The 22500-nt window shown below is 45.9% G+C and overlaps 2 protein-coding genes across 7 annotated transcripts in view; both read right to left on the bottom strand.

Annotated features, from left to right (window-relative positions):
* LOC126982538 (solute carrier family 35 member F2-like) overlaps positions 1 to 22500 on the bottom strand; it is an 85644-nt gene that overhangs the window by 40037 nt on the left and 23107 nt on the right. For both annotated transcript variants that reach the window (XM_050834677.1, XM_050834678.1), the window contains exon 2: positions 38 to 147. In XM_050834677.1, the coding sequence (XP_050690634.1) occupies positions 38 to 147 (110 nt within the window). The remainder of the gene's footprint in view (positions 1 to 37; positions 148 to 22500) is intronic.
* On the bottom strand, positions 13568 to 15695 carry LOC126982536 (uncharacterized). 5 transcript variants are annotated; one of them, XM_050834675.1, is made up of 2 exons: positions 14614 to 15695; positions 13568 to 14289 (listed from the first exon to the last, which is right to left on the bottom strand). In XM_050834675.1, exons 1-2 carry the CDS (start codon positions 15452 to 15454, stop codon positions 13583 to 13585), a joined length of 1548 nt encoding a protein of 515 aa, XP_050690632.1. In that variant the 5' UTR covers positions 15455 to 15695; the 3' UTR covers positions 13568 to 13582. The 5 variants fall into 5 exon arrangements, with proteins under 5 accessions (XP_050690632.1, XP_050690627.1, XP_050690628.1 ...); XM_050834670.1 differs by having other exon boundaries at positions 13568 to 14208; positions 14290 to 15694; XM_050834671.1 differs by having other exon boundaries at positions 13568 to 14208; positions 14371 to 15694.

The following is a 22500-nucleotide window of genomic DNA, read 5'->3' as shown; positions in this document are numbered from 1 at the left end:
TTCTCCACCCTCACCTTCACCATGCCCTGCCCCTCACCTGCCGGCAGCTTGAGGTGGTAGGAGTTGGTTAGCAGGTGGCAGCAGGCGCCGGTCACACATAGCAGCAGCGACGCCACCTGGCCCAGCAGCAGCGCCCGCCAGATGGACCTGCGAGGGGGGAGATCAGTAGGTAAGCAGTGTGATGGGAATAGATTCAAGTAGGCGTGTGTGTGGGTAGTGAGGAGGAGGAAAGGGCAAAGGGACGAGGGGGAAATGTAATTGGAGGAAGAGGGGAAGAAGGAGGGGAGGGATAACAGAAGGAAGGAAGGGGGAGGAAAGAAGGGGAAGGAAAGAAGGGGATGGAGGTTGTGGCAAGGGAGAATGGGACATGGATAGTTTTGACAGGGGAATAAGAAAGGAAGGAAGGAGAGAGGGGGAGAGGAATGAAGGAAGAAGGAAGGAAAGAAGGAAGGGAAGGAAGGAGGAAGGGAATAGACTCAAGTAAACGTGTGTGTGGGGGGAGGAAAGGGCAAAGGGACAAAGGAGAAGAGGAGAAGGAGAAAAAGAAGGGGAGGAGTGACAGAAGAAAGAGGAGGAAGGAGGAGGAGGAGGAAGGTTATGGCCGGGGAGAACGGGGCATGGATAGTTTTGACACGGGAGGAAGAAAGGAAGGAAGGAAGGAGAGAGGGGGAGAGAAATGAAAGAAGGAAGGCTGGAAGAAGGAAGGAAAGGAAGGGAAGGGAAGGAGAAAGGGAATAAACTTAAGTAGATGTGTGTGTGGATGGTGAAAGGGGGGAGGAGATGGCAAAAGGACGAAGGAGGAAGTATAATTGGAGGAAGAGGAGAATAAAGAGGAGGGGAAGAGTGACAGAAGGGAGGAGGAGGAGGAGGAAGGAGGAGGATGGAGGTTGTGGCAGGGGAGAATGGAGCATGCAAAGTTTTGACAGGGGAGGAAGGAAGGGACAGAGGGAGGTTGGAGGCAGGAAGGAAGGAAGGAGAGAGGGAGATAAGAAGGAGAGAAGGGAGACAGGAAGGAAGGAAAGAAACAAGGACGAAGGAAAGAAAGAAAGAATGCTTAAATGAGTGAATGAAGTGAGAAATGAAGAAAGGAAAGGAAAGAAAAATGAAGGAAGGAAAATAGGAAGGAAGGAAGAAAGAAAAGAAGCCAGGAACCGGATACCAGCATTATACCAGGAATTATAAAGAAAGAGTAATAGCGAATGAGCTCTAATAAGCAGGTAGAGGTTAGTAGAGCAGTTAAAGAAGCAGGAGGATATCAGTAGGCCAGTAGATCAGAAAGGAGGAGGAGGAGGAGGAAGCGGACGTCAGGTTAGCCAGTAAGCAGGTCAACATCACAAGACATCAGTAATATCAGGTCAAGCAGTCAGCACGAGAGGGTCAGTCAGTCAGTCAGTAAGTCAGCCGGAGAAAAAAAAGAGGTCATCGGGTCAGCAGAGGTCAAGGGTCAAATTAACAAATACTGGAGAGGAAACATGTCGGAGGAACAACGGCGGCAGGGAGGAAAAGGAGAGAAAAATGGAGGGAGAAATATGGCGTGTTCAGCGGTAGTGAGGCGGAGAAGAGAAAAAATGTGGAGAGAAAAGGATGGAAAAAGAGAGAGAGAGAGAGAGAGAGAGAGAGAGAGAGAGAGAGAGAGAGAGAGAGAGAGAGAGAGAGAGAGAGAGAGAGAGAGAGAGAGATAGAGAGAGAGAGAGAGAGAGAGAGAGAGAGAGAGAGAGAGAGAGAGAGAGAGAGAGAGAGAGAGAGAGAGAGAGAGAGAGAGAGAGAGAGAGAGAGAGAGAGAGAGAGAGAGAGAGAGAGAGAGAGAGAGAGAGAGAGAGAGAGAGAAAAGGGGCGGGAATAAAGGGGAGAAAAAAGACATGTTAAAGTTCAGCGTTCATGTGGGGAGGAGGAGGAGGAGGAGGAGGAGGAGGAGGAGAAGAGGGAGGAGGAAGAAGGAGAAATGATAATGGATAAGTGAGAAAGATACGAAGGGAGAAAAAGGAGGAAGGAAGAACAGAAGAGAGAGAGAGGAAAAGGGGAGAGGAAAACAAAAGGAGGTAAGGGAATTAGGTAACAGGAAAGGTAGGAGGAGGAGGAGGAGGAGAAGGAGAAAGAGAAGAAGAGGGAGGAGGAGGAGGAGGAAGAAGAAAAGGAGGAGGAGCCAAAAAGAAAAGAAAGGAAATGAGAGAAGGGAAGCAGAGGAGGGAAGCAAAGGAGGGAGGAATAAGGATGGAGATGAACAGAAGGGAAGAATTGAAAAGAGAGAGAAGGGAAAATAGAAGATAAAGTATTGAGATAAAATAAAAGTTAAACACGAGGATAAAAGGAGACTACAAGAAAATGCGATAGTCTCCAAACTCCCATTCACTTATTATGATAGAGAAGGGAAATGACGATACCGATTAAAAGAAAGGAAAAAGAAAGAATGACAGAGGTAAGGAAAAGGAAAAAAGGGAGATATAGGTAAATTTGGAAACATGCTGAAGTTGCGCGTGGCCTCGATGCTCATATCCGTAACATTGGCCCTTGAGTTTGTGTCGAGAAATATCCCTTTACCCCGCGACACTGAGCCAGGGCGACATCCAGGTTACCACAGTTTGCCTTCCACAGATTTCCCCAGGTGCCCACTTATCGACCAGCCCGAAAGGGAGGATAAACAGCTGGGTGGGGTGTTTATCGATTGTTCAGGCCGGGATTCGAACCCAGACCAACGCATTCATAGCTATACACGCTAGCCATTGCACCACGAAGACAGTAGGAAGGCAGAAAAGGATGGAGGAAGAAAGGGAACAGAAAAGAAGGACAGGGGAAAAATTGGAGAAATGGAGGAGTAAGGAGTGAGTGAGGGAAGAAGAATGATGAATGAAAAAAAAATGAAACAAGGACTAGAGGAAAAACAAGGAAGAGGATGCGGCAGAAATGAATAAAAAAAGAACACGTGTAGAAATTCGGCACAAGGGAAAAATGAAACAAGAAAAAACACTAAAGAAAAATATTGAAAGGACGTAACAAAAAAAAAAAGAAATAAAAACAGACAGGCAGAGGAAGACAAAAATAGACAAAATATAATGAAGGAGAAATGATGGTGCGTGAAAAGGAGAAGGGAAATTGAGGATGAGAGGGATGGAGGAAGAAGAGGAGGAGGAGGAGGAGAGAGAGAGAGAGAGAGAGAGGAGGAGGAGGAGAGAGAGAGAGAGAGAGAGAGAGAGAGAGAGAGAGAGAGAGAGAGAGAGAGAGAGAGAGAGAGAGAGAGAGAGAGAGAGAGAGAGAGAGAGAGAGAGAGAGAGAGAGAGAGAGAGAGAGAGAGAGAGAGAGAGAGAGAGAGAGAGAGAGAGAGAGAGAGAGAGAGAGAGAGAGAGAGAGAGAGAGAGAGAGAGAGAGAGAGAGAGAGAGAGAGAGAGAGAGAGAGAGAGAGAGAGAGAGAGAGAGAGAGAGAGAGAGAGAGAGAGAGAGAGAGAGAGAGAGAGAGAGAGAGAGAGAGAGAGAGAGAGAGAGAGAGAGAGAGAGAGAGAGAGAGAGAGAGAGAGAGAGAGAGAGAGAGAGAGAGAGAGAGAGAGAGAGAGAGAGAGAGAGAGAGAGAGAGAGAGAGAGAGAGAGAGAGAGAGAGAGAGAGAGAGAGAGAGAGAGAGAGAGAGAGAGAGAGAGAGAGAGAGAGAGAGAGAGAGAGAGAGAGAGAGAGAGAGAGAGAGAGAGAGAGAGAGAGAGAGAGAGAGAGAGAGAGAGAGAGAGAGAGAGAGAGAGAGAGAGAGAGAGAGAGAGAGAGAGAGAGAGAGAGAGAGAGAGAGAGAGTGAGAGAGAGCGAGAGAGAGAGGAGAGAGAGAGAGAGAGAGAGAGAGAGAGAGAGAGAGAGAGAGAGAGAGAGAGAGAGAGAGAGAGAGAGAGAGAGAGAGAGAGAGAGAGAGAGAGAGAGAGAGAGAGAGAGAGAGAGAGAGAGAGAGAGAGAGAGAGAGAGAGAGAGAGAGAGAGAGAGAGAGAGAGAGAGAGAGAGAGAGAGAGAGAGAGAGAGAGAGAGAGAGAGAGAGAGAGAGAGAGAGAGAGAGAGAGAGAGAGAGAGAGAGAGAGAGCGAGCGCACCACGGTTCACATGCCTCATCGTTGATTAGCTGGAATATTATTTTTTTATTAATATTAAAGCGGAAAAAAAACACGCAACAAAAACAAACACACACACACACACACACACACACACACACACACACACACACACACACACACACACACACACACACACACACATAAAAAAAGATTACAACATATATTAATTTTAATGAAACGTCCGACATTCTGACATGAAAATAAAATGGAAGGAAAAACAAGAAATAAAATGTGACGGGAAAATTATACGCAATGAATTTTCCCTTACTCGAACATTGTACATTTATTCTATTTTTTTTTCTTTCAGTTTGTTAACATACATGAAGGAAAAGGTTATCAATTATTCGTTTTTATTGTCGTTATTATTTGTGGAGGTAGTGGTAGTAGTAGTAGTAGTAGTAGTAGTAGTAGTGGTAGGAGCAGTGATGGTAGTGATAATTGTAATATTTCTTCTTCCTCTCTTCCAATCATTATTTCCAATAGTTTGACAGATACTTAACAAAAAAACAAACAAACTCTGAAACACCCTCTGATGATGGCTATTGTGAATGCGACAAGACAAAGAGAACACGGAAAACCGCTGTGTAGTTTGAAAAGTTAAAGAAAAAATAAAACAAAGGAGAAAGAAACAAAAACAAAGCTGAGAAATAAAAATAAAAACAATCTTCGTCCCAATGATTAATGATTGTTATGATGAGAGAGAGAGAGAGAGAGAGAGAGAGAGAGAGAGAGAGAGAGAGAGAGAGAGAGAGAGAGAGAGAGAGAGAGAGAGAGAGAGAGAGAGAGATACGAGACACGAGGACGAGAAAGCATTACGAGAGGGACTTTCAGGTGCCGATACAACGTTAGATACGAGGACACACACACACACACACACACACACACACACACACACACACACACACACACACACACACACACACACAAGTTTTATCACGTCCACAAAAGACCTGAGAGCGGGGAGGGGGGGGGTGGCGGGGAGAAGAAGCGACGGAAGGAGTGGGGGAGGGAAGATGGGAGGAGAAGGGGAGAGGGAAGAAGAGGGAGGAGGGCAGAAGGGAGAGGGAGGAAGAACCAAAAACATACAATTTCTGGTCGCTTCACTCTCTCGTACTTTTTTTTTTACTTAATATATCGAAGGAAGAAAGGAACGAAGGAAGGAAGGAAAGAAGAAGCGAAGGAAAGAAGGTAGAAAATGGAAGCAGTAATAAAAAAGGTAGAGAGAAAAAAGAATGAAAAAGAGAAATAAGAAAAGATTGAAAGATAGAAAAAAAGAGAGAAGACAAAGAATGGAAAAAAAAGAAAAATAAAGACAATAGGAAGGACAGAAGTAGGTTGAGGAAAATAAGTCAGGAAGAAAAAAGGCAAAAATAAGGATGATTGGAATGACATAAGTAGATGAAAATAAGTATGAAAAGAATAGAAAAATAAAGGAAAAAAGCCGACTGGAAGGAGATAAATAGATCGAACGAAGGAAGGGAGAAAGAAACCAGAAATAAATAAAGAAAAAAAAAGGACAATTGAACGAACAGAAGAAAAACAGAAAAAAATTATACACCCAAATCAATTACTCTTCTTACCATCCATCTCCTTATATTACTTTTCCCCTTTAATCAATTTTCTTTTATACTTAACACCCTTCTCTTCTACCCTATACCTTACCACCCCTTTCCCCTCCTCCTCCCCCTTCCCCTCTCCCCTTTGCGCGTGTGTCAATTCAATCAGTTCCTTTTTTTTTCCAACCCTTTGTTTTCCCTCTGAATGAAGACACCGCTGTGGGTACGGATGAAGGGAGGGTTGTTTTTCGTTTTTTTTTTTTTTTTAAACGTCGCCAGTGAGGGAAGTGAAAGGGGGAGAATGGGGTGACTGAGTACTGCAGATCGGGGAGGGAGGGAAGGGAGGGGAAGGGTCGAAGGTGATTGGTACAGGGGATGGAAGGGAAATGGTAGGGTAGGGTGAGGAAATGAAGGAAGGAAGGGAGGAAGGGAGGAAGGAAGGAAGGAGAGGGTAAATGAAGGAAGGAAGGAAGGAAGGAAGGAAGTAGGGAAGGCAGAAACGTATAGGTAGGAAGAAAATAAGAAAGAAGAGCTGAAAGAAAAATTAGAAGAAAGAATGAAATAACTCAGAAGGGAAGGAATGAAGGAAGAAAAGAAGGAAACAGTACAAGAGCTTGGGAAGGAAATAAAAGAAAAACAGGGAAAAAAACTACGAAAGAAAACATGAAACGAACGAATGAAGGAAAAGAGAAGGAATGCAAGGATGAGGAAAAGTAAATTACGAAAGGATTAAAAGACAGAAAGAAGGAGAGAAAGAAAGGAAGAGAAAATGAGAGAATGAAGGAAGAAAGAACAAGACGGGTTAAACGCAAGAACAACGAATAAGGAATAAGGAAAAAAGAAATAAAGAAGAAGAGGAGAAAAAGCGTAGTGTGAGGAGGGGAAAGGAGAGGACAAGAAAGACAAGATTCATAAACGCAACGAAAAGGGAAGAAGGGAAAATGAAGAAGGGAAGAGAAAGAGAGGAAGAAGGGAGGAAGGAGGGAAGGGAAGGAAAGGGACAAAACAAACAAGATTCATAAACGGAACGGAAAAGGAGGGAAAATAAAGAAAGGAAGGGAAAGAGGGGGAGAAGCAAGGGAAGGAAGGAAGGAGGGAAGGAAGGAAGATCAGATTGAAGGAAAACACGATGAATCAGATCAGTGAAGCGTGGCCGAACACTGTGAGGGAAGGGGCGAGGGGAAACGGGGTGAGGGGAGAGGAAACAGGGCGAGGGGAAAAAACAGAGGCGTGAGATTACTCGTGTGAAAGAGGAAACAGGGCAGGAAGATAATGGAGAAGAGGAACAAGGGAGGATGAAGGGAAACAGAGAAAGGGGAAGGAAAACAGGGTGAGGGGAGAGGAAACAGGACGAGGGGAAAAACAGAGGCGTGGGGTAACTCATGTGAAAGAGGAAACAGGGCAGGAAGATAATGGAGAAGAGGAACAGGGATGGATGATGGAAAAACAGGGATAGGAAAGATAAAAAAAAAAGAAAGAAGACTGAAGAAGGACTGGAGAAGAAGAGCAAAGAAGTATAAGGAGGAGCAGGAGAGGAGAATAAAATTATAGAAAAAAGAAGTGTAGAAGGAAACTAGGATAAAATATAAGGGAGTAGAGGAATTTAAAGGGGAAGCAGGGTGGGAAATAATGGGAACGAGGGACAAGGTTAAAGGGAAACCATAATAATTTGGGGGCTCGATGGGAAGGTACGAGAAACGGAACGACGAGGGTAAAACAATGAAAACAAAGGAGAGAAGGAAGAAAAGGGAAAGAGCAAATGGAAGAGGAGAAGGAATATAGGAAGAAAAGAGGAAAAGGAGGAGTTAAGGGAGAAACAAAGGAAAGGAAAATGGAAAACAAGCGATAAAGTAAGACGAAGGGGAGGTGAAAGTGGAAAAAATGAAGGAAGAAGAGAAGGAAGGGAAATAGAAAGGAGAAAAGATGAAGGAAGAAGGAAAATGAAGGAGAGAAAGGAAGAGGAAAGTGAAGGAAACGAGCCAAGGGGAAAAAGGGAGGGAAAGGAAGACAGAGGGGAAAGAGGAAGGAAGGGGAAGAGGGAAGAGAAGGGGAAGGGAAGAAAAAGCAAGAACAGAAGTGAAGGGGAAGGAGGTAAGGAAGAGAACGATATAAAAAGGAGAGTAAACAGAGGAAGATAAAGAAGAGGAGAGGTATAGAGAAGAGTAAACAAACAAGGAGGGAGGGAGGGGGAGGGGGGGCAGACAGATGTTGCAGGTGAAGGGGTAGGAATGGGGAGGGGAAATGGGAGGAGGCAGAAGGAGAGGAAGAAGAGAAGGAAGAGGAGGAGGAGGAGCAACAGTAGGAGGAGGAGGAGGAAGCAGTAAGGAAAGGAAGAGAGACAGAGAGGAAGTAATATCAAAGGAGGAGGCGGAGGAGGAGGAGGAGGAGGAGGAGAGAGAAGCGGCAAGAGGAGGAGGAGGAGGAAGAAGCAGGAGGAAAGGGAAGCGAGAAAACAATGTCAGATCTAAGGGAGAGGAAGGAGTAAAGGAAGGAAGGGAGGAGGGACGAGGAGGAAGCGGGCAAGCAGTGTGACGGGAAGGGAAGGGAGGAGGGACGGGGGAGGGGAATAGACGGGGAAGGAGACGGGAGGGAGGGCAGCGGAAAGGGAAGGGACGGGAAGGGGTACGAAAGGAAGGAAGGAAGGGAAGGGAAAGGGACAGATGAGGACAGGGATGGGACGGGACACGAAGGGAAGAAAATACGGGAAGGAGAAGGGGTAAGGACAGGAGAGGACAGGAGGACTAGAGAGAGGGAAGAAAAGGGACAGAGAGAGACAGAAGGACTAGAGAAAGGATGGAATAGGAACGAGATGAGAAAAAAGGGAGACAGGGAAAGACAAGAGGAAGAAGAGTGAGATAGAGACAACAAAAAAGGGATAAAAAGGGATTGAAGAGATAAAGTAGAAAAGGGACGAAATGAGACGAGAAAAAGGAGACAGAGAGAGACAGGAGAACTGGAAAGGGTGGAAAACGGAGAGAGACAAAAGAAATGATACACGAGAATTAGACAGAAGGTTGATAAACAGGGAACAAAATGAGACAGAAAAGAAGAAAGGAAGAGACAGGAGGATCAGGGAAGATGGAAAAGGGACTAAGACAAAAAAATAGGGGCTTGTGTAGGGGGAAGAGGGGAGAGGGACGGGGGGGGGGGGGGCTGGGACAAAAGGGGAAAGGCAGGACAAGGAGGAGGAAAAGGAAACGGAAGCGAGGAAACAATAGCGCCTCGGACCTTGTGTGTTGAATTGCTGAGAGTAAGATTTCGCCGGGGGATTCGAACCCCCGGCCCCCTGCCTCCCCCTGCTTCCCTCCCACATCCACCACAACGGCTGCTTTCGTTCCTCCACCCTTCCACCACTCCATGACCACCGCTTTAATCCCACTACTACCACTGAAGCCTAACCCTCAGCTCCAATTCTCTTCAGCTAATCTTCCACCGCTGTACCTCAATCAACATCACCGCTCCACATCCACTTCTGTTCCACCACTATCAGCACTTCTATTCGTCCACCAGCCACTCCATCACCACGTTACAAATGCACAATCCACACCACTACCACCTCAGTACCACTACACCTACTACCAACATCACCTCCACCCCCACCACTAATAACATCACTGATACTCCACAGCCCACATCACCACCACTACTACTATTTCCATAACCATTACCACCTCCACTACCATTGCTGCCACTCCATAACCACTTCTACTTCCACCACCTCCACTAACATTACCCCTTCACCACCGCCACCACCACTAACAACAACAAACACTACCATCGCTCTTTACTGACCGCCAGCATACACTCACTCACCACAACCCCCTTCATCCCCCCTCCCCTTGCAACCTCCCTCTCTCCCTCTCTCCCTCTCCCTCTCTCCCATTGCAACCTACCACCTTTCTCTCTCCATCCCTGCTCCCTCTCTTCTTCATACTTCCTCCCCTTCTAACCCCACCAAGTCTCTCTCCCCTCTCTCCTCGCCCCTACCTTCCCTCCTCCCCCCCATTACCCAGCCGAGCACAATGGGAAAGAAAGGCCATTTCGGGGGTCTATTTCAACGATTATGCGCCCCGCTGCCCGCCGCGCCTCCCCCCAATCAGCGAAACAGCCGCAGATTGGACCATTTTGATTCGCTGAGCAACACACGGCCTCCCTGTTTACCTTTCCGCCCCACCTCTTCAACGGCCTTCCCCTCTCCCCATTCCCTTCTCTGCCCTTCCCCGTACTCTCCTGCACCCACTTTTCCGCCCCACCTCTTCAACGGCCTTCCCCTCCCCACCTCTCCCCTCTCCCCTCGCCCGTACTCTCCTACACCCCAGGAGGGTTGTAGTGGGTGATTGGTTGGGGTGGAAGGGAGGGTTGGTATAGTGAGGGTGGTTGTGGTGGTGGTTAGGGTGAAGGAGGGGGTTGTTGGAGAGGGGTTAAGTGGGGGTGGTTGTGGGTGGAGAGGGCTTGGTTGAGAAGGAAGGATGGGGTGGTAGGATAGGAAAGATGTATATATAGAGAGAGACAAAGAGAAAGAGATGTGGAGGTGGATGGGTGAGTGGGTGGGTGTTGAGGATTGCAAGGGGATCGGTAGTGCTGGCTGTGGTGGTAGTGGGGAGGGTGGTGGTAGTGGTGGGGGTGGTGGGGTGCAGGACAGGTCGGGATTGTGTGTGGCGACGTGATGGGAAAGGTGAGGCGGGCCAGATCAAGGGGTTCGGGCAGGTGAGTGAAATAGGTATGCAGGTGGGCGTCGCGAGGGATAACAACAGTAACAGCAGCAACAACAGACGCGGAAAGAACAATAACAAGGGAAAGAACAACAGTGGCAATAACAACAACAACGATAACTGCTACTACTACTACTACTACTACTACTACTACTACTACTATTACTACTTTCTTCCTCCCTTCTCTCACACCCGCATTTCCTTCTTTCCTTTCCCCTCTTTTTCCTCCTACTCACTTCCCCTTTCCTTCAGTGCTCCTCCCTTCTCCTCTTCCTTTTCTCTCGCTTTTTTACCTTTTCACTTTTGTTTTTCATGTCCCTACCTTTCCTCTTCTTCCAGTTACCTTCCCGCTTTCTCTTCTCCTTATTTCCTCCCCTCTCTCATTCTTCCCTCCCTTTCTCAACTCCTCTTTCTCTTTTACCATTTGCATCTCATCTCCTCCCTCCCCACCCCTCTCTCACCCACCCCTCTCCTCCCCACTCCTGTTTTAAATCGGCCACAACTGAAATTAACTAAGGAATTTAATACATTCTAATGAGGCTCAGTGTTCACGCCAGCCCAGCCAACCCTTGCCGTGGCCTACCCTTCCCCTGCCCTTCCTTGAACTGCCCTGAATCTACCTCTCCCCCCTACCCTTCCCCCTTCCCCTGTGCCCTTGTCTAGCCCTTGGTCTGGCCTTACTGCATTGCTGAGTAGGTGCCGATGAGCGCATGAATTTTTTCTTTATGCAAATTTACCTGTGTGCTCGTTTTCAGAAACACTACTCAGGTAAGGTCAGGTCTCTCTCTCTCTCTCTCTCTCTCTCTCTCTCTCTCTCTCTCTAGATTAGGAAGAGGGTGTGAGAGAGAAGGATCAAAGGAAGAAAGAAAGGTTAAAGAGAAGGATTGAGACGAAAAAGGAGGGATTTAAAGTGAGAGAGAGAGAGAGAGAGAGAGAGAGAGAGAGAGAGAGAGAGAGAGAGAGAGAGAGAGAGAGAGAGAGAGAGAGAGAGAGAGAGAGAGAGAGAGAGAGAGAGAGAGAGAGAGAGAGAGAGAGAGAGAGAGAGAGAGAGAGAGAGAGAGAGAGAGAGAGAGAGAGAGAGAGAGAGAGAGAGAGAAAAAAACACAAGGGAAAGAAATGAGTCTGGTGAAATCGTAAAAGGATGGACCGAAATTAGAAGTCGAGAGAGAAAAGAAAAAAAAAGAAAAAGCAAAGAAAAAGAAAGAAAAGAATTATTGCCTCTGTGTTGCTCTCTCTCTCTCTCTCTCTCTCTCTCTCTCTCTCTCTCTCGCGGGACTGACTTGGAGAAGAGAGAAAAGAATGAGTGAGGCCACCTATTGGAGAGAGAGAGAGAGAGAGAGAGAGAGAGAGAGAGAGAGAGAGAGAGAGAGAGAGAGAGAGAGAGAGAGAGAGAGAGAGAGAGAGAGAGAGAGAGAGAGAGAGAGAGAGAGAGAGGAAGGGAGAAGGAGACTGGGAGATGGTTGGTTGGCTGGCTGTTGGGAAGAGGGGAGGAAGGGAGAGGGAAGAAGGAAGGGAGGGGAGAGATGGAGGGATAGGAGGGAGACATTACCCTCCATCAGGCTGGTGTCGGAGGTATACCACAGTGGAGGAAATGAGGCGTGAGTGGAGGGGTTGATGGAGGGAGGGAGGGAGGGAGGGAGCAAGGGAGAGATTGGAAAGGAGAAAAATGTTGAGGGAGTGAAATAAAGTGGAATGGAGAATAATAAGAACATAAGATCAAACATAAATGCGTATATCGCCCGCCATATTGTTAAGTTTTCTGTGGGAGGGAGGGAGGGAGGGAAGGAGAGATTGAGAAAGAGAAAAATGTTGAAAGAGTGAAGTAAAGTGGAAGGGAGAATAATAATAACATAATAACATTCATAAATACGTATATCGCCCGCCATATTGTTAAGTTTTCAAAGGGATTTTATCTGAAATGGACCGAGCCACCAGCACTACCACCACCATCACCACCACCACCACCACCACCACCACTACCACCACCATTATCACCACCACCACCACCACCACCACTTCATACCACCGAACCCTTCACCACCACCACCACCACCACCCCAACTACGGCGCCTCCCCCTCCCCCTCTCTCCCCACCCGTTAACCCCACCCCTGCCATCAACTTTTCCAACCCCCTCGACACACTAACCCCCTTCCTCTCCCCCTCCACTGCTCCTCACCACAACGCATCAACACCCCCCCCCCTTCCCCCCCCCCACACACACATGAGCGTTCCCTGGAAACACAAGAATAAATGAATGCACTAGAAATAATAATAAAAAAACTAAGTTAGTCATAATGAAGGCGTCGCGATAACGTAGCAGTAGTAAAGAGACGCTGAGGATACATCTCTTCATGGTGACGTATTTCCGAGCGTTTTTTTAATTTTTATTAGTTTCTATAAGTTTTGCTCGGTGAGTGATTTTATTTTCCTTTAACATCATATTTCTTCATTTATCCATAAAGACTGGTAAGGAACAATTTTATTACTGAATGTACGCGAGGGAAAAAAATGGATTTATATTTATTTTCTTCCATCTATAATATAAGGAATAGATAAACCTTTCACATCATAACCAATTCATTGTATTTTACTTTCAAGACAATGCGAATAGTAAAGTCTGCGGCTGGATCTAAAGTGAAGGGTCGGAGTCACGCGCTGCCGCCCTGACGCCTGCTGAGTATTTTGTTGATTTGGGAAACAGCAAAGACCTGTTACGTGTTACAAGAATGATTTCCTTTCTTAAAATTGGTCAGTTTCTACTTTATGATCACGACAAACATTATTATCGATGATTATTGATATCATTATTATTGCAATTATTGTTATTATCATTATCATCAGTAGGAGTAGCAGTTAAGCCTTTCTTGCTTTGTTTCTATTTTACTTCTCATTCGTTTTTTTTCCGTTTTTTTTTGGGGGGGGTCGTCTGCTTCGTTTGTCCCTTTTATTCTCGCTTTCTTTTGTTTTTGCTTCCGCTTTTCTGTCCCTCTATTCATTACTTTTCTTCTCATTTGTCCCTTTAAATAGTTACCCTTTAAATATTGTAGTTAGTTGTGCATCTCTTTCTCTCTCACCACACACACACACACACACACACACACACACACACACACACACACACAGTGCAGGAAACTGAGCCTTGGCAGCAGTGAGGGCAAGGGGCTGCGGCCGCCACCAGCTCATTCTGTTGTAACTGCCGCCGCCTCGTTCACCATAACATTTGTCAAACATTTACAATTAAATGAAGACAAAAGTAGTGAACGAGATGTTCCCTAAAGCCCACAGCAAAGACATCCGACGCGCCGTGCTCGGCACCTGCGTCGTGCTGGCCGCCGACGGCGGCGCCAGCGGTGGGGCGCGGCCTGCAAGGTGACCATCACCCTTTGCCGGCGTCGGGGGTGCTGGCGAGCCCTCAGCTCGCGGGGGGTGGCCGTCTTCGCCTTCCCGGAGGCGTCCGGCCCCACCTCCCTCACTGCCCCGCTGGACCTGGAGTACCTCTTCAGGTGCAGCGGGAAACCAGACGCCGAAGCCACGCAGGTCAAGATCTGTGTGGCGTACCGCCGCGGTGCAACTCGCAAGGCCCGCGTTAGCCTCGAAGAGTTCCTGGAGGCGCTGCTGGATGGAGGCCGACCTGGCAGCTTCTTCCTGTACATCTACGATGACAAGGTCGGTCTTCAGCTGGCCAGTCAGCAATTCCAGGGCCTTCCCACAACATGGCCACTGGAACAGAAGCCCGGCAAGGGAAAGATGGCCATGCATACTGATGGAAACACTGACGCCGCCTACAACGAATGGAAGCTTTACCTGGAAAAGGTGTTTGCGGTGGAAGACGATGAAGAGAACACCGACAACGATGAAGACACCTACAACGAATGGAAAGTTTACCTGGAAAAGGTGTTTGCGGTGGAAGACGATGAAGAGAACACCGACAACGATGAAGACACCTACAACGAACAGAAAGTTTACCTGGAAAAGGTGTTTGCGGTGGAAGACGATGAAGAGAACACCGACAACGATGAAGACACCTACAACGAACAGAAAGTTTACCTGGAAAAGGTGTTTGCGGTGGAAGACGATGAAGAGAACACCGACAACGATGAAGACACCTACAACGAACAGAAAGTTTACCTGGAAAAGGTGTTTGCGGTGGAAGACGATGAAGAGAACACCGACAACGATGAAGACACCTACAACGAACAGAAAGTTTACCTGGAAAAGGTGTTTGCGGTGGAAGACGATGAAGAGAACACCGACAACGATGAAGACACCTACAACGAATGGAAAGTTTACCTGGAAAAGGTGTTTGCGGTGGAAGATTATGAAGAAAACACCGATAATGACGATGACACCTGCAATGAACAGAACGATCTCCCGGATAGGGTGTTTCCGGTGAAAGATGATGACTTTGCCGAGGCGGCGCACGAGGATGAGGAAGCCTGTGATGTCACTGCCGCCGAAGAGGAGGAAGCCTCTGACGTTCCTGCCGCAGAAGAGGAAGAACCTTCTGACGTCGCTGCTGCAGAAGAGGAGGAAGCCTCTGATGTTCCTGCCGCAGAAGAGGAAGAACCCGCTGATGTCGCTGCCGCAGAACAGGTGCAAGCCTCTGATGTTCCTGCCGCAGAAGAGGAGCAAGCCTGTGATGTTCCTGCCGCAGAAGAGGAGCAAGCCTGTGATGTCGCTGCAACAGAAGAGGAGCAAGCCCCTGATGTCGCTGCGACACAAGAGGAGGCACCCCAGCACGCAGAAGCCTCTCGGGGCGGTACAAGTGCCACAGACAGGGAGGTTTCCCCTCAGGGCCAGGCCCCAGCACCAGTGACCGTCACTGCCGCCCCCGCCACAGCTTCCCTCGCCTACCGCAGCCTCACCGTGCCTCAGAGATTCATCTCCCGCATCGCAGGACCCAGTGACCGCCAGCTGGAGGACCTGCGGCGGAGCCACGGCGTCAGCATCGTGCGGGTCAGGCGAACCCTGCACATCAAGGGCGACAGGGACGCCGTCCTGCGGTGCCACCGACACATGCGAGACGAGATCGCCGAGTGGCGGAGGCGCGAGGCCGCTGAGGCTGAGTAAGCGACTCACAGACTTACCTGTGACCCGTGACGGCCGCATTAACACCGTGTTTCATAGCATTTCTTATCATTTCTTGTCTTTCTTATCAATCTAGTTATTCTGCTGTTGTTGTTGTTCAATATCGGAAGTGCAGTATTCTGCGTGTAGGTCGGAACATAATTATTGCTAAAACGACACTTCCCTAAGCAGATCTAGGTGTAAGAGGGATTTAGGGGTCTTATGAGCTCTGATCTCCGTCCACGCGCACAAAGCATTCAGGTTAGAAATCGAGCAAACAGGGTACAGCGATTCATTTCAAGAAGCGTGATCAATAGAAGCGCCGAAGTCATCCTCAAGCTATATTTAGCAATAGTTAGACCTTATTTCGGTTCAGATCTGTTCACCTTCCTATAGAATGGATATCAAAATGTTAGAATCGGTACAGAGGAGGATGACAAAGATGACTCACAGGTTGGAAAACTTGCTATATGAGGAAAGACTCTAACAGTTAAATTTGCATTCTATAGAAAGGCGAAGGGTGCGAGGAGAACTGATCGGAGTTTATAAATGGATGAAGGGCTTTAATAAGGGGGGTATTATTAAGGTCCTGATTGTAAGAGAATCGGGTAGGACACGTAGTAATGGGTTTAAATTGGATAAATTCAGATTCAACAAGGACATAGGCAAAAATTGGCTTACCAGCAGAATGGTGGATGAGTGGAACAAGCTTGGCAGCCATTTTGCAAGTGCCAATACTATAGACACATTAAGAATGGTTAGATAAATTCATGGATAGTGATGTTAGGTGGGGTTAGTTTCACAAGAGCTGCCCTGTATAGGCCTACCGGACTCTTGCAGACTCCTTATGTTCTTATTTTTTCTTCTTATGTTCTTAAAGAGGATTGAAGCATGAGCAAAGCAGGATGGCGCCACTATAAACACTTGCCTGCGCCATAACAGCCTGGGGACGACGACAAGGCCCCATAAGAAGGCTTGCTGGCACCATTGGCGAAACGTAAGAAACGACATAAAAATAAATACACACACACACATCCTCATGTAGTAAAACGTGCTAGCTAGGTTAATTTTTCCCATACTTCCTCCCAACATCAGACACTAAACCAAACACGCTTTGGCAAATAGCAATGAATGTTTGCTAGAAGGAAAACTGAGAAAATATAAAGAAAGGAAAGCAGTGTGTGTGTGTGTGTGTGAGAGAGAGAGAGAGAGAGAGAGAGAGAGAGAGAGAGAGGAATTGTTTGAGCGAGAGAGGAACACTAAAGGGAATTAAATACACGCTTGACTGACTGACTGACTGACTGACTGGCTGGCTGGCTGACTGACTGACTGGCTGACTGAAAGAGTAACCGCCAGACCGACAAAGCCACATCATGTACACCTCACTGAACACACACACACAAAAACACACAAACACACACACACACACACACACACACTAAATCTCCCTCGCCCATTAGTGCTACTCTCTCTCTCTCTCTCTCTAGTACACAGCATCTTCCCTCTCTCCCTTGCTCACAACATTACCCCCCACTCCTCCTCCTCCTCCTCCTCCTCCTCCTCTCCCTTCTCTTTCCCTTAATGTATACATAAGCCTTAGAGAGTACCTAGTTACCTACCTACCTACCTACCTGCGTTCCTCCCCTCCTTCCTTCCTTCCTTCCTCTTTTCCTTTTCTATCCCTTTCTCTCACTCCTTCCTATTAACATCTATTATTTCTATATCCTCAGTACCTGCCTATGTAACCTCATTCTCTCTCTCTCTCTCTCTCTCTAACAAACACTCCTCAACAAGACATTAAACATCACTATTCCGCTCCCTTTGTCCATCTCCCTTCCTCCTCCTCCTCCTCCTCCTCCTCCTCCTCCTCCTTCTCCTCCCTTCCTTCCCATATATTACCTACTCCTCTCTCCTGTCTCTCTGTCTTTCTCCCTTCCGTTGGTCCTTCATCTCCCTTCCCTTCTCCCTCCCCCTCAGTTCTCTCTCCCTCCCTCCTCCTCCTCCTCCTCCTCCCTGGCTATCCATCTATGTACTACTTTGTCCAGCCTCTCTCTCTCTACCCTCCCTTCCCCTCCTCCTCTTCCTCCTCCTCCTCTTCCTCTTCCTCCTCCTCTCTCACTATCCTGTTCCTTTGTCCCCTCTCCCTTCCGTTCTTCCTTCCCTTTACCTTTCTCCTTTCTGTTCCACCTCCTCCTCCTCCTCCTCCTCCTCTTCCTACCTGCGGGTCATTACCGTGGCACGCGTAAGCTTGATTAATGGAGGTGTTACGGAAAGGCAAAGAAAATCGTGGGTTTAGCGACACACACACACACACACACACACAGGGTAGACACAAAAATTTCCATGATTTTTTCTTTCGTTGCATAAAAGGGAGGAAAATTTAAGGTTTTGACGCACGTAACGAGAAAAGAGAGAGAGAGAGAGAGAGAGAGAGAGAGAGAGAGAGAGAGAGAGAGAGAGAGAGAGAGAGAGAGAGAGAAATATTTCAAGCTTTTTGTGCTCGTAAATTAAGATGAAAAAAAAAATTGGGGGATATTCTGAACGCGTGTAGCTAAAAATGACACACTGCAGGTCTTTTACAAGCATTATTAATATTAGATTTTATAACTATTATTATTATCATCATTATTATTATCATTGTCATTGTTATTATAATCTTAATATTAATACAATAAAAACAAAGCCCTCCACCAGCAAAAGATATGAAATACACGATCGAGTCCTGTTCATAACGTGGGCTCTTTGACGCTCGCACATGCCTGTTGTAGTATTTAAAAACCCATACAGACATGACAAGCTGTGTGCCAAATGCAAACTGTATCTGTAGCTTTAAAACGAGAGAACAATAGCGAATAGCAAAGAGAAAATCTACCGAGAATAAAACTTTTAATCACGAGAGAGCTCCACATTCGTCACAAATACCCAGCAGTAGTGGCATCCTACATTACACTACAGTATATATTATAGTAGTAGTAGTAGTAGTAGTAGTAGTAGTAGTAGTAGTAGTAGTAGTAGTAGTAGTCGTATTATTATTATTTTGATTATTATTATCATTATTATTATTATTATTAGTAGTAGTAGTAGTAGCAGTAGTAGTAGTAGTAGTAGTAGTAGTATCAGTAGTAGTAGCAACAATAGTAGGTGCAGTTTCGATATCAGTGCGGCAGCAGGGTAACAGGGAGCAGCAACCGTGGTGGTGGTGGGGGGGGATGGGCGCTGTTATTGCTGTAGGTGCTGACGCGGCGGAGACAGGACAGAGGCAGGGCACAGCGAGGCACAGCGAGCCGCGGCGGCCCCCGTGACGCAGTGGCGCGGCAGAGACACACTTTAATTAAGCTTTTCCTCAGCTACACAGTGGGCGAGGGAGGGAGGGAGGGGGAAGGAGTGAGTGAGGGGGAGTTAGGTCAGAGGGAATGAAAAAGGGAGGGAGGGAAGGTGGGAATGACGAGAGAGAGAGAGAGAGAGAGAGAGAGAGAGAGAGAGAGAGAGAGAGCGATGCCTTTCTCCGTGGCACAGCGACGCGTCCATTGTGGCCCCTCCGCCAGGCACCTCCGGCGGGCTAAAAGATTCTTCCTCGCACAACAAAAAGACACCAGAGACGCCCTTGTTCCCTTCCTTACTCACCCTTCTTCCCTTCTTCCTCCTGTTCCTCTTTCTCCTCCCTTCTTCCTCCTATTCTTCTCCCGTTTTCGCATCTTCTCCCTCCACTTCCTTCTTCCCCCTTCTTTCTCCTTTTCTTCTTCCCTCCCCTTCCTTCTTCCTCCTATTCTTCTCCCCTTCTTCTTCTTTCCCTTTTCTTTCATCATTCCGTTTATATGTCCTTTTATTGTTATCCTCCTCTTCCTCGTCATCTCCCTGTCTCCATCCATATATTCCTTCTTATTCTTCTTATTCCTCCTCTTTATTCATATATCTTTCCTATCTTCTTTGTTTCTCATATTTTCCCTCAAATTATTTTTTTCATTACCTTCCCTCACTATCTTTTCTTCATCTCCTTTTTCTGCTTTGTTTCACTCATTTTATTTGTCCATCTATTTATCCGACCTTCCTTTGTTGTTCTCTGCTCCTTCCTTTCTTTTGTCCTCTTTTCATCCTTTCTTCTCCTTTATTTTCACTCCGTCTATATCTTTGTTTGTCTGCCTCCTTCCTCCCGTCCTTTTAGTTCCTCTCTGTCCACCTCATCTTTCCTTCCCTTTCTCCTTTCATCGTCTACCGTCTTCTCTTTCCTCCATTTATCTCATTCCCCTTCTCTCTATTTCCTCTCCCTCTTCCTCTGTCACTCCCTGTCTTTCCTACTTAGTCTCTTTCCCTCTCCATTCATCTAGTTTCCCCCTCCCCCTCCTCTTGTTTTTTGTTTCTCTCTCTCTCTCTCTCTCTCTCTCTCTCTCTCTCTCTCTCTCTCATGTTTTTTCCCTTCTTTGCCTCAATCCTTCTGTGTCATTCTCTGTTCCAAGGCCAAACTTTTTTTTTTCTTTTTTCTTTCTTTTTTTCTTTTTTATCTCTTTCTCCTTTTGTCTTTCATTCCCATTTTCCTTTTATTTCTTTCTCGGCACTGATTAGAGACTTCTTTCTTTTCCTCGCTCTTTCTCTTCCTTCCCTCCTTCCTTCCTTTCTTCCATGCTTCCATTCTCTCTCTCTTTCTCTCTCTCTCTCTCTCTCTCTCTTGTTGTTGACCTCATTCACTGGCATACACACACACACACACACACACACACGCACACACATTTTTTCCTTGTCTCGCTATCTCTCTTCCCTTAACTTCGTCTAATCTCCTTCCTCCGTCCATTCCTCCCTTCATTTGGCTCCTCTCCTACCTACTTTTCTCATTTTTCTCTCTTCCTCTTCTCTCTCTCTCTCTCTCTCTCTCTCTCTCTAATGTCCCTTCTCTTCCCTTTAATCTAACTTTACCTCCGTTGACTCCTGTTTCCTCTTCCTCTTCCTCCTCCTCCTCCTCCTCCTCCTCCTCCTCCTCCGCTGCTTAATTGTGGGCGTACAGGAAGGAAGGAGAAGGAAAGGAGGAAGGAAGGGACAGCGCGAAGGAGGAACAGAGGGAGGTAGGGAGGAAGATAAGGAGAGGGGAGAGGAAGGGAAGGGAAGGAAAGGGAAGGAAAGGGAAGGGAAGGATGAGAGAGAGAGAGAGAGAGAGAGAGAGAGAGAGAGAGAGAGAGAGAGAGAGAGAGAGAGAGAGAGAGAGAGAGAGAGAGAGAGAGAGAGAGAGAGAGAGAGGTCAAAACAATCAAGACCAGAGACGCTCATCCCTCTGCCTTCCTTCATCCCCAATTCATCTCCTTCTCTTCCTTCTCCTCATCCTCATCCCTCCTCCTCCTTCTCTTCCTCCTCCTCCTTCTTCTCCTCTTGGCAGCCGTCGACAAGAATTTATTGTTAACGACTTAAGAATCAACTCGAAAACTCAGGCGGGACTCTGAGTAATAAATGGAAGGGGAAAAAAATGGCCCAGCAGCAAGGCAAGTAGAAAATAAAGAAGGAAAAACAGTAGAAAATAAAAGAAACTCGTCCACCAAAAAGTAAGGAAAAAGAGAAAGTGGCGGAAAAAAAACGACTTCCCAAAACTGAGGAAATATTAACAACGAAGGAGAATAGTTAGAAAAGGGAAAAATATGACCCACGACCAGCAAGGCAAAGAAAAAAAAGGAAAATAATAGAAACAAAAGAAAGTCGTCCACCAAAAAAGTAAGAAAAAAAAGAAAGTGGCGGAAAAAAAACGACTTCCCAAAACTGAGGAAATACTAACAACGAAGGAGAATACTTAGAAAAGAGAGAAAAAAAAATTACCCATCACCAGCAAGACAAGGAAAAAAAAGAAGGAAAAATAATAGGAAACATGAAAGTCGTCCACCATAAAGGAAGAAAAAAAGAAAGTTCCCGACCAAAGAAAAATTTAAACTTCCCCAAATAAATGATATAAAAAGAACGAAGGAGAATAATTAGGAAACAAAGAGTATAGAGAGACAAGTAAAGATGGTAAAAAAATAATAGGAAATAAGAAAGTCGTCCACCAAAAAAGAAAGAAGAGAAGAGTGAAAAAGAGAAGAGAAAGGAGAGAAAGAAAATGATAAAGTGCTGGCTTCTGAAAATGAGGAAGAATTAAAAAGAAAAACAATAAAAAAGTAAAATACGGAAAATTAAACATAACAAAAGAGAGAAAAAGTGTGAAGAGAAAGTAAAGAAAAAAAGAAAGGGGGCGGACAAAAGATTAAAAAAAAACGTAACTCCGCGAAATTGACGAAATATAAATAACAAAGGAGCATAGTTAGAAAAGAGAAAAAAGAGGAAAGAAGAAAGAAAAGAGAAAATAAGGAAGGTTAGCAATATAACAGAAAAAAAAGTGGCCAACGATGAAAAGATAGTAAGATAAAATTAAGGAACGATTAGAGGATAATTAAAAAAAAGAGAGGAAAAGGGAAAATCAAAGAAAACGAGAGATGAAAGTGGCTGCTGAAAAAGAAAATAACGGAACGAAGGAATAATTACAAAGTGGAAAACAGAAGGAAAAGAAAACAAAGGAAAATAACAGGAAAAATTAGAAAAACGCCATTGTACAGGGAAAAAAAATGAAAGGAAAGAATGAGCAGAGGATGGCCCATGAAAAAGACAAAAAAATGGAAGCAGCAAGGTAAAGAAAAAAAGGAATTGGTCTAGAAAGTGAAAAAGAAAGTAAAGGAAAGCAGAGGAAAAGAAGAAAAAATAGACCTATCCCCAAAAAGAGAAAATAAGTAGAAACAAATAAAAAAAAGTTGATCATTGGAAATTTTAAAAGGAGTAAAAAAAATATATAAAACAAATAAAGGAGAGAAAGTAAAGAAAAAGACATATCCCCCCAAAATGAGATAAGTAAAAACAAGCAAATGGAAATCGAAGAAAAAAGGTCAACAAAAAGGCCAGAAAAGTAAAATAATAATAGTAACCTAAGAAAACAATAAAGTTACTCTCTCCTCTCAATAAAGAAAAAAAAGAAAAATGAAAGTGAGTCAGCATGTGAAGGAGAAAATGAAGGACGCGAAATAGCCAACCATCGTAAAGAAAAAAGAAAAAAGAAAAAGAAAAAGTGGTTGAGAGAGAGAGAGAGA

Source organism: Eriocheir sinensis, chromosome 51, assembly GCF_024679095.1.
Source record: "Eriocheir sinensis breed Jianghai 21 chromosome 51, ASM2467909v1, whole genome shotgun sequence".
Classification (NCBI taxonomy): Eukaryota; Metazoa; Arthropoda; class Malacostraca; order Decapoda; family Varunidae; genus Eriocheir; species Eriocheir sinensis.
Note: the sequence above shows the minus strand (reverse complement) of the source record. Positions and strands in the feature narration are given on the sequence as shown.

Bases quoted from the DNA above. Each gene is read 5' to 3' on its own strand.
- LOC126982536 (XM_050834670.1), bottom strand. From the start codon at position 15,454: ATGCGGCCGTCACGGGTCACAGGTAAGTCTGTGAGTCGCTTACTCAGC. The intron at 14,209-14,289 runs GTGTCTTCATCG...CATTCGTTGTAG, and splicing joins AAACTTTCTGTTCGTTGTAG to GTGTCTTCATCGTTGTCGGT.